The 10,855-nt window shown below is 47.9% G+C and overlaps 1 protein-coding gene and 1 long non-coding RNA gene across 2 annotated transcripts; one reads left to right on the top strand and one right to left on the bottom strand.

The window, feature by feature from the left end:
- Positions 1-488: 488 nt before the first annotated feature.
- DUSP6 (dual specificity phosphatase 6) lies at positions 489-5,419 on the bottom strand. The gene is made up of 3 exons (XM_074226558.1): positions 4,600-5,419; positions 3,202-3,642; positions 489-2,030 (listed from the first exon to the last, which is right to left on the bottom strand). The coding sequence occupies exons 1-3, from the start codon at positions 4,997-4,999 to the stop codon at positions 1,723-1,725; spliced, it is 1,149 nt and encodes a 382-aa protein (XP_074082659.1). The 5' UTR covers positions 5,000-5,419; the 3' UTR covers positions 489-1,722.
- Positions 5,420-5,479: 60 nt separating this feature from the next.
- On the top strand, positions 5,480-9,318 carry LOC141515183 (uncharacterized). Its single transcript, XR_012476238.1, has 3 exons — positions 5,480-6,686; positions 6,905-7,072; positions 7,433-9,318. It is a non-coding gene; the product is annotated as an uncharacterized LOC141515183 (long non-coding RNA).
- Positions 9,319-10,855: the final 1,537 nt, after the last annotated feature.

The following is a 10,855-nucleotide window of genomic DNA, read 5'->3' on the forward strand; positions in this document are numbered from 1 at the left end:
TTACTTGCCTCATTTTCCTCAATTGTAAGCACTATCGCCCAGGGTTGTGAGGACTGGATGACTTATTTGTAGTGATTTACACAGGGTCTGGCACACTAACTGTATGTTTATTCTCTCATTATTACTACAGTGAAGATCAAATATGAGAAGACATTTGTAAAGCAATTTGCCAACTTTCAAGACCATGTAAATGCCCAACTATTAAAGTATCTAGCTGTAAATATTGAAAACTTATACAATATACCCCCATTTCATGGATAAAGAAACTAAGGTTCAGTATCACATTAATATTGGTCAAAACCTTGTGTCCATTCAATACCCATAGATGTGAAAGCTTTGTAGCAGGAGGATGAGTTGATTGATCATCTATTGGAAAATAAAGCAATTTTGGAAGTTTAACTCTACATCCTTTCCTTTGGTGCCTTAGGCACCCCTAAGATGTATCAACTTCTCTAGACTTCAAAGAGAAAAGGGAGGAAACAAAAAATCAGATTCTCAATAACCAAAATAGTTATTTATTAATAACTTAAGATAACATTCTCATAAAATTCCAGCTTAAAATTTTACAACACGAACATAATTGAGCAAAGTAACTCTCCTTTCTTGGCAAACTATGCCACTCACCTCTCAAACCCAGGGGTACCTACCCATGCTCACACACACTTCCAGTTTTTTTGTTTTTTTATTTTTTACAAAAAAAAACCAAACCAAAATATTGCATTTTGAGGTGACTCTCCCTGAAGAATTTTGTACAGAGGTATGCACTGTTGAACACAGCTGAAAGTAAAAAATAAAATAAAAAGTGAACACAGGTTTTCCTTGTGTGCTTTTAAAAAGAAAAGCTCCCTCCATGAACACAGGCCATCATATTTACAAAAGGTAAGGCATAGTCAAACTACTATCAACAGAGGGTGGGAAAAATTCACAAGGAAAAGAGATAGATCAGAAGATAAGATTGCACCAATCACAAAATGTGAGGGGCAACATTCTGTCTTGGAATTTCAACCCAGGAGTTGAGCTGAAACAACAATTGTATTTCTTTTTTAAGCATGCTGCAAAAAAAAAAATGTACCCTTTGGATTAGGAAAAAATAAGATAAATGATTTTGTAATGGAGTGACTCTTCAATTCTTCCCTCCCTTTGGATGATTTCTCTTATGCTGATCAAAGAGGAGGGGAAAAAACTCACAGGAACAACCATCATCATCAACTTGATTTAAAAGTGAAGTTATTTACAACAATCAAACATCAGAGTTCTTTGCAAAACAGGTAGGTGACTCCAGATTCAGAGCTGAAACCTCTCTTTGGCTCCTCAAATTCAAATATGAACCAGTCTTCACTGAAGACAATTATGTAATATAATTCCAAATGCAAAAAAAGGAAAACATCCAGCCAATCCTTAAAGAATATGGGTTCCTACCCTTTAGTCCTAGCCTATGTACTTGGGACGTCTTCAAGTCTCCCGCCTCTGCACAGGTAGGCTTGGACACCCAGGGGCCCAGAACCGCCAGGAGCTATGTACACAGCATCTCATGTTCCACCAGAGAGAATAGAACAATTTTCTCCCTTTTTTTGCAATAACCAATTCCAAACATGGTAACCTTGTCTAACAACCCCGACAGCTTTAGAGCATTTTGAATGACACTGTGGGCCACAAACAAAGAAAACCTGCCCTAGATGACTAGGACCTCTCCCCAGTTAAGACAGGGAACAGGGTCAGGTTTCACGTGGACTGCAGAGAATCCACTTGGAACACATTCTGGTTGGATGGAGTGGTGAAATAAAGCTGTTGGGTTGGTACTCGATTGTCACAGGGGCTGCTCAGGCCCAGAGTCCTCTCAAAGTCCAGGAGCTGACCCATGAAGTTGAAATTTGGGGAGATATTGGACTTCTTCATCTTGACTATGTCATAGGCATCATTCATAGACAGGTTGAGCTTCTGCATGAGGTATGCCACTGTCACTGTGACCGACCGGCTGATTCCTGCCAAGCAATGGACCAAGACTCCACAATTTTTTCCTCGGGCTTCATCTGGGGAGGGGAACACACAGGAGAGAGAGAGAGAGAGAGAGAGAGAGAGAGAGAGAGAGAGAGAGAGAGAGAGAGAGAGAGGCACAATGATCAGAAAACTGGAATCAGCCTAAAGAGAGAACTGTATTTTTTCAATTCATCAAAAATTCATTGTCCCTAGCAGGGCAAGCCCTGGACCAGGAGAAGCTATATCATTGAGATAAACTGTCTCTGTTGGAGCACAATTACATATTTGAGATGTTTGCTAAAAAGAGAGCTATTGTATGAAGTTTCTGCCAACAAAAAAAACTGCCTTAATGTGTACATTCTTTGCCTCAGCATGTGAATACCAGAAAGACTGCAATATGGCCATGAAAGCCTTTTATACAGACAAGCAGACTGCAAAGGTCTATTAAATTATTCTCCAACTGTTGTGGAACTAACAATGGAGGTATTCAGGCATTTTAAAAGAAAGAGGGAAGTCACTGGGGACAGCCCATTAGGAGGAACAGGATGTCAACACTGCTTGAAAATGAGTTCCTTTGTAATAGGAAATGCATTACAATGCCTGGGGATTAGTTTCTCGGTGGCTTCCAGCCCACATTTCTTCCTGCAATGCTCAGATTACCTATACTCTTCACTATAACCGGTATCACTGGATCCTTCAACTAAATTACAACATTTAGCATTCAAACAGCTTTCCAACAATTAACAGGCTGTCCTAAAACAACTCCCAGGTCTTAAAAAATAAACAAACAAACAAAAAACACAACACCCTCCAGTAAAATGTGAGAATCTCCGCCTGCAGAGCTCTCTCTCCTTTGCTATATAACCTTATGTGTGAGGGAAGGGGCAATTCTGGGGTCTGGATTAGCAGTAGTCCAAGTGGGCTGCTTTCAAAGCATGTCAATGGTAGGTGCTTAATAAATGCTTGCTAATAAGTAGACGCCTAATACATGCTTGCCAGCTCACATTTCCTATCCCATCTTTTTTTTAAACCGGTTTAAAAAGGCTTGGATAATGGCCCCCTTCCCCCCCAATTTCAGTCTAAACCAGTTTGAAGGGTGCCCTATAAATCTTGTTAAGAAAGAAATTTCCAACAAATTAGCATCGGGGGCAGTGATTAAAGGTTTACTCTCAGACTGGCTTTAGCTTTTAAAAGTCATCTGAACTTATTGCTAATTAGTCTCACCTATAAACGAAATGGCCTCCGGGAAGAACTGAGACAAGTTTTGGCTCCAGTGATCCGAGATGGGAATCTGTTTATACTTAAACTCTCCGGCATTCTCGAAGAGATTAGGCAGGTTAGGGGTCACATTCAGGATGTATTTGATGCCAAACTCTTCCAAAACGTCCAGGTTGGTGGAATCCTTAGCACACCCCAGGTAGAGGAAGGGCAGAATCTCCACGGGGAAGGAAGGCTGGCTGTTGGACAGCGGGCTGCCGTCCGAGTCAGTGGCACTATTGGGGTCTCGGTCAAGGTCAGATTCGATATCCGAAGAGGAATCCGAGCTGATCCGGAGGCCTCCCAGGCCGAGGACTGGCAGGGGAGGGGAGCTGCTGCTGCTGCCCGAGCCGTCTAGGTTGGTCTCACAATGCAGGGCGAACTCGGCTTGGAACTTGCTGAAGCCACCTGCCAAGGAGAGAGCAAAGGAATAATGGAACCTGAGCTGAGTCAGCAGTAGTTTTCACGGGGTGTCTGTGTGTGTGTGGGGTGCGAGGACACACAAATGCACAGGACCGAACCCGCCATCCCAAACAGGCACATATTAATATTAATAATAATAATAATAACTTTAATGGGCAATGCAAATCTCAGCATCTAAAACCCAGCATTCAGCAAAATGCTCATGCCCTACCAACTTTGCATTTCCAGGGGAGGAAAAGGAAAATACGATCCGGGTGAAACTGAGGCCCCCCAACTCTCAGCTACTAAAACAGCCGACACTCGCCCCAAATTGCTCACAACCTACAATTCACCACTTTCAAGGGAGAAAAAGAAAAGTCCAATCCGGATGCGATGGGGCCTCCCCCCTCCCCGCCCCCCAACTCTCAGCATCTTCCATCGTGTAACAGTTACCCAGGAAGGAGAATAAAAATATAATCTGGGTGAAACGGAGCCCCCCACCCGAATCTTGCCGAAAGGCTCTGTTCGAACTTGGCATTTTCCAAGGGGAATAAGAAAAACATGTAATCCGGCTGAAATGGGACCCCTGCGCCCCATTCTCGCCAAAATGCTCCTCCTCTGGAGAAGAGGGAGAGCGTAATCTGGATGAAACGGAGCTCCCCCCGACTCGCCAAAGTGTTCCACTGTAACTTTCCGTTTTCAAAGCAGAGTAAGAAAAGCAATCCGGGTTAAAAACTGGACCCCCCCCACTCTCTCCAAAGTGACCTCCAAGTTTCCCGTCTCCCAGGGAGAACAAGACGCGTACGATCCGGGGGGCACCGAGCCCCCACCTCCCTCGCCAAAGGGCTCTACTCTAAGGAGAATAAGGTGAGGGGGAGATGGAGCCCCCCAGCCGCCGGCCGCAGGAAGGCAGGGGAGGGCCCCCCATCGGCGTGCAAGCCCGGGCTGCCCGCCCATGCCCACCTTCCAGGTAGAAGGCTCGGCAGCCCTCGTCCTTGAGCCTGGCGAGCAGCAGCCCCAGCAGCGAGTCGCCGCCCGTGTTCTCGTTCCAGTCGCTGCTGCTCTCGTCGTACAGCAGCACCGTGTCGCTGCCGCAGCGGCGCGTGAAGCGCTCGCGGTCCTCGCCGCGGGAGAAGAGCGAGCGCACGGGCAGGTTGCCCTTCTGCAGCCGCCGCAGCATGATGCCCGGCAGGGCCACGTGCAGGGCCGACTCGATGTGCGACGACTCGTACAGCTCCTGCGGCCGGCAGTCCAGCAGCAGCAGCCGCTCGCCGCCCAGCTCCAGCTGCTCCTTGAGCCACGCCACCGTCTTGCCCAGCGCCATCGCCGACCCCGGAGCCGCGGGTCCGAGCCTATCTATCATGGGGAGGCAGCGCGGGGCCGGGGACGCCGCGGGGAGCGAGGCCGGCCTGGCCGGGCCGGGTCGGGGCGCGACGGGACGCGGCGGTCAGCGCGCCGCCCGACAGTCCATGCGCCCGCAGTGGCCGCCGCCTCCGAGCCGCTGGCCTTCTCCGCCCCGGAGCTCGCACACCCCCTGCGCCCGGCAGCTCCTCAATGGATACAAACATGCAACGTCTCAATGGATACATTCTCTGCGCCAGCCAATGAGCGCTCGCGGAAGGAGCCGTTGCCGTGGGGACGGGCCGGCTGGAACAGGTTGTGTTGATGAATTGTTAATGAGTTTGTCATTCACAAAAACGGAAAGGAATTTCCGCTCCGGATAAAGCCGAGAGCAAACAAGCGGCCTCTGCGGCTCAGCGGGAGGAAGGAGAGGGAGGAGGGGAGGAGGGGAGGAGGGGAGGAGGAGGAGGAGGAGGAGGAGGAGGAGGAGGAGGAGGAGGAGGAGGAGGAGGAGGAGGGAGGGGACACTCCTCCCTACCTTCTCCTACAGCCCCCACGCTGCCCGGCCTCGGATCGGACCCCCCTTGCCAAAATGCACTCCGGATTCGTTCTCCCCCCACCTGCCTCCTTGGGAAGCCCACTCCCCCTCTGAAGAGGAGGGGGCTCTGGATGTCGGGTGCTCATTTAGTGGGCGCCTTGTTGGGCCCGGTGGAGGGGCCCCGGGACAAAAGGAGACGTGGTGCAAACAGGCTGGTGCGCCTTGGGAAAGGGGCCCTGGAAAACAGAACCGCCCCCCCCCCCCTTGTTAAAAAAGTCAACTCCAACTCGCCCCCTTTTTCTGCGGGAATTGTAGCTTGTTCAGCGCGCCGCCTTTCCTGCGCGCTGCCCGTGCGGGTGGCACCGAGGCTGCCCAGCCCATTGTTACAGGAGCCGGGGGCATTCATCGTCTCCGCCCCCGGCCGCGGGCCGGGGTCCCTCGTTAATCATTTCTAGCCCGAAAATCACTGGAGCGGGAGCACAGCGGCTAACAAAAGGGGCTGCCTGGACGGGGGGCTGTCTGGGACCCCCTCCCCGCCAGCCTCGGGGGCAGAAACCACAAAGGAAGTCCTCCGGCGGGGCTCGGAGGCGCGCCGCGGCCATTGGCTACTGCATTTGGGGGAGTCGTGACTGCAGGGGAGCCTCCCGGGCCCCCCTCTCCCTCTCCTTCTCCCTGGGGCGGAGGATCCCCGGCGCCTGCGCAGAACTTGCCCCTCTGCCTCTGACTGTGACGTAACTGGGGAGACAGGTGCTTGGAGCTCAGGGTGGGATTTTCTCCCCCCCACCCCGCCCTGGGGGAGGAAAGGGTGGAGGGTCCCCGGGGAGGGGACTGAGATGCTCGAAGGAGCACCTCGAATGGGGATGCATTGCAGAGCGGCAACAAAGGTGAACTGCCTTTGCCCTCACCTGCCCCCACGGATCGTGCCACCTGGGGCTCGGCGGAAGTGGGGGGAAGCGCCCCTTTCCCCTTCTCCTCCCCCTTCTCCCCCTTTGCCATTCCAGGGGATCTGCACGTGGTCCCTTTCAAAGCAGCCCCGGGCCGCCCCCGCTCTGAACCCGCTACCTGCGGCCAGGTGTTGGCTCAGTAGGGGGGCTGAGAGAGGCCGGTGGTGAAGGCCTGGGGCCCCTGCCCCCCCCATTCAAGACTAATAGCATTCCCTCCAAACCGAAATGTGAGTGAATGGGGGGAGAACAGCATTGATTAAAGCCTTCTAATGGGGGGGGGACCCGCAAATAATTCGGAAGAGAGACAAGGTAGATGGAAGGAAAGGGCTAGTGACCGGGGAGCCGAACTAAGGAACGGGCAGCTGAGTCGAGGGAAGTCGATCAATATTCGATTTTAAAAGTGGAAGACTTCAGAGATCATCTGGCCCAAGTCCTTGTTTTACAGATGAGGAAACTGAGGCCCAGAAGGATTAGTTTGCAGACTCCCTGAACATAGGGCTCCTTGTGTTCCGTCCGTACTCCAGCTGTCCAGGCACCAGGAGGCGGCTAATAAATGCTTAATTTGATGGCCTGGGGCAGTAGATGACAGAGCCCTTCTATCCGGATTGGGGAGGTCAGTAAATGAGAGACCTGGGATTCGAACCTAGGCCCTTCTATCCGGAATGGGGAGGCTGTAAATGATGAGACGCAGAATTCGAACTTCGTTCCTTGGATCTAGGCTGGGGAAAGGAGGGGGAAATATTGGTGATTTATTGTTTTCAGAACCGGGATTATTTTTACCTGGATTGGCGCTAGAGAGAGGGGGCCGATGGGAGGCAGTTTCGGCATCTGCAGACTTCTCTCTTTGCCTAACTGCCCGGGGAAAGTATCTGGGTCCTTTGTTTTCCAGTGACAGGTCTCTACTTCGATTTGTATATTGCAGGTTTGGGGGGGCAGGAGGCCCCCCAATTCTATTTTTGGTTTTTTCCTCCAGGCCGGCTGCCCTTCACAAGGAACATGCACACCCAGGAGGTAATTGCAGCTGTTTGGAAGGCTTCCTTTTTGGGTAGCTTGGGAAGAAGCTCCCTCTCTCGCCCAGATCTGAAAGCACCTCCCTCCTGCAGTTGCAAAGAACAGTGTACACTGAAGCCATCTCCCCAGCGGAGGAGCCTCTGAACGGGCTGGCCAGCATCGTGGGCCCCTGGACATGCAGTTAGCTGTTTTCCTTTGGGGAGAAGCTCTTTCCTCATCTGTGAAATGACTCTTAATCTCTTAAGGTCTCTTAATGCCTGTGATTCATAACTGCACAATAGAATCTTTAATTGGATAGAGGTAGGAGGTTTGCTATTTACTCACCCATTAACCGGACCTGTCCAGAAATGGAAGGAGGTCTGTGTTTACATTTAATTAGACACGCACCATTTAAAAAAATAAATAAAAACGAGTGTATTCATGCTTTCACTCAGCCCTCCACAATCAGATTGCAGCCTGTTATCTCCAAACATTGACCATTGCAACTTCCACCTTTGGCCAGATAATAGTAACTCCCCAAAGGGCAATTTAAGGCTTCATGGGCCTTCTGGCTCACTTCTTCCATTCCCATAATTCTACCTCTGGTCAAGATATAAAAATGAGTCACATTTCTGTATGTATTAAGGTTTACAAAGCCTAAGTCATAACAATTCTGTGACTGTGGACAAGACAGATGTCCCAGAATAGAGACAAGCCAGGTAGTTCAGGGGTTCGAATGCTGCATCCAGGGGAGGGGAGAAGGGCTGGGGATCACTTGAGTATTAATCCATCCTTTATTAGTCAATCAAGATATTATTAAACATCCACAAAGAGCCAGCCCCTGCTAAACCCAGAACATAGAAAGGCAAAAACAGTCTCTGCCCCTAACTGTTCTAGAAAAGGGGAACATATCACTTCAACCTGTTTACTCATCTGTACAATGAGCTGGAGAAGGAAGTAGCAAACCCCTCCTGTAGCTTCACCAAAAGAAAATTCCAGATAGAGAATCAGACATGATTGGAACAAATAGGAATAATGATAGCACCTACCTCCCAGGATGGTTGAGTCTCAAATGACATAACATTAACCAGACTGCGTAGAACATAAGCACTCTATAAATGTTAGGTTGGGGCAGCCAGAGAGCATAGTGGAGACAGCACTAGCCTTGGAGTTAGAAGATGGGAGTTCAAATCCAGCCTCAGACTTTCACTAGCTGTGTGACCCTGGGCACGTCACTTAACCCTGATTGCCTCACATGCAGGTCCATCTCCAATCTTCCTAACTCATATCTGGCCACTGGATCCAGATGGTTCTGGAGGAGAAAGTGAGACTGGTGCCTTAACCTAGCACCCCCTCACTCAGATCCAATCTATGTGCTTGTCATGATGTCACCCCTCTAAGGTCATGGTCTTCTTTGAGAATGAAGGAAAAACATCATCATAAATGTTAGGTATTATTATGCCACTTGCTAGTCTAAGACATTTAGACATCACTTTACCTCTTATCCTCAGTTTCCTCAGCTATAAAATAAGCTTAATGATAATAATAATAGTAATGAAAATAAAATTAACTTTGTTCCAGAATTGTCGTGATGGCTTATTTTAGAGGATGATATGTCAAATCCTTAATTATATAAACTCTAGCTCTTATTATTAGAACAAATATTTGTTTAATGAATAAATGAATGAGTTAGTGAATGACTAGGATCAAAAGTTCCCCATGTTATCTACCCCAATTTTCGGCTGCTACCAGAGAAATGCCAATCTCCCCAAGACTCTTCTTTTCAACACAAGACTGGTTTTCCCCTATTCTGTTTTACTGATTTTGCAACAGCCCTTTCCTACCCCACACACCACTTCTGCTCCAAAACTGTGACTTTGTGACTTCCTCCAACATGCCTCAGCCACTCCCAAGTAGGGTTCAGAGAAGGCAGATGGTAGAGGTTCCCAAGGACTGAAGTTTTGGGGGGTTGGGTACTAAAAAAGAACCATTGGAAGAGAAAGTCATGGCTGGAAAATATGATCTCTAAAATCAATAATCTTGGATTCAAGACTGTTATTCAGTGTAAACTTTCAGAAGGGGGGCAGCATGGCTTAGTCAATAAAACCTTAGCTTCAGACTCCCCTCAGGGACATACTGGTTGAGTAACCCTGAGGAAGTCACCCAACCTCAGGGTCCCGTGGCAACTCTCTAAGATATAAAGTGAAGACCTGCTTGGCTACAGGAAGTTTCTTTATCCAGAAGTTCCTTATTAATAATGAGAGCTAGCAATTTTATAGTACAGTAGTCAACATACTTGGAATCTCAGCCCAGGGCTTTCCCCCTATCTTTATGGTACAAAGCTGTTAACACACATGATCTCATCTGAACCTCATCAACTCTAAAAGGATGGGTGTTAGAACAAAAATTAGCCCCAATTTGAGGAAAAGAAAACAGGTTTAGTGAATAAAACATCCTAGAGTCACACAGTGAATTTCCAATCATAATTTGAACCAGTCTGGCTCAGAACAATATAGTTTTCATTACACCAACACCTGGAACCATGTTGGTAGATAATAATAATTGATAGTCAGTAAATGGTGTTTATAAGAGATGGCTCAACTGATAGAGTGTTGGACCTGGAGTCAGGAAGACATGAGTTCATATCCAGCCCCAGATACCTGCTAGCTATGGGACCCTGGGCAAGTCACTTAACCTCTCCAAGGGAGAAGGAAATGGTAAACCAAGGGAATATTTTTTTCCAAGAAAACCTCCAAAAGAGTTACAAAGAGCTGGTTACAACTGAACAACAAATGTACTAATGACACTGTCCTTCTGGCTGTTCCATAAACAAGATTCACCATCTCTCTGTTTCCGGCATTTTCTCTCACTGTCCCATATGGCCTGGAATAATCTCCCTTCTGTGTTCTGACTACTGCCCTCTTTGGCTTCCTTTAAATCTCAATGAAAATCCTACTTTCTCCTGGAAGCTTTCTCCAAACCCTCTTAATTCTGATTTCCTTTTTAACCTGTATATATTTGTTTGCATGTTGTCTTCCCCCTTAGATTACAAGTTCTTTGAGGATAGTGACTTATTACTATTTTTTGCATCTTTTTTGTGTCCTCAGTGTTCCCACAGTGTCTGACAGATAATGACTTAGGAATTGTTTATTGGCTGATGCATCAAGGAGAGGAAAAGAAATGAGATAATATTTGTAAAGATCTTTATAAATATTAAAGTCCTAAATATAAATATAGTACTATAGTTATATTAAATATATTTCTTTTCCTTCATAACAGCCATAGCCATTTAATCTATGACAAACTGAGGTAGTCAGAGATTAAGTGACTTGCCCAAGATCATACAACTCATAAGTTTCTGAGACTGTAGTTAAATTGAGGTCTATCCATTATACCACCTAACCAC

The sequence above is a fragment of the Macrotis lagotis genome, chromosome 2, assembly GCF_037893015.1.
Source record: "Macrotis lagotis isolate mMagLag1 chromosome 2, bilby.v1.9.chrom.fasta, whole genome shotgun sequence".
Taxonomy (NCBI): Eukaryota; Metazoa; Chordata; class Mammalia; order Peramelemorphia; family Peramelidae; genus Macrotis; species Macrotis lagotis.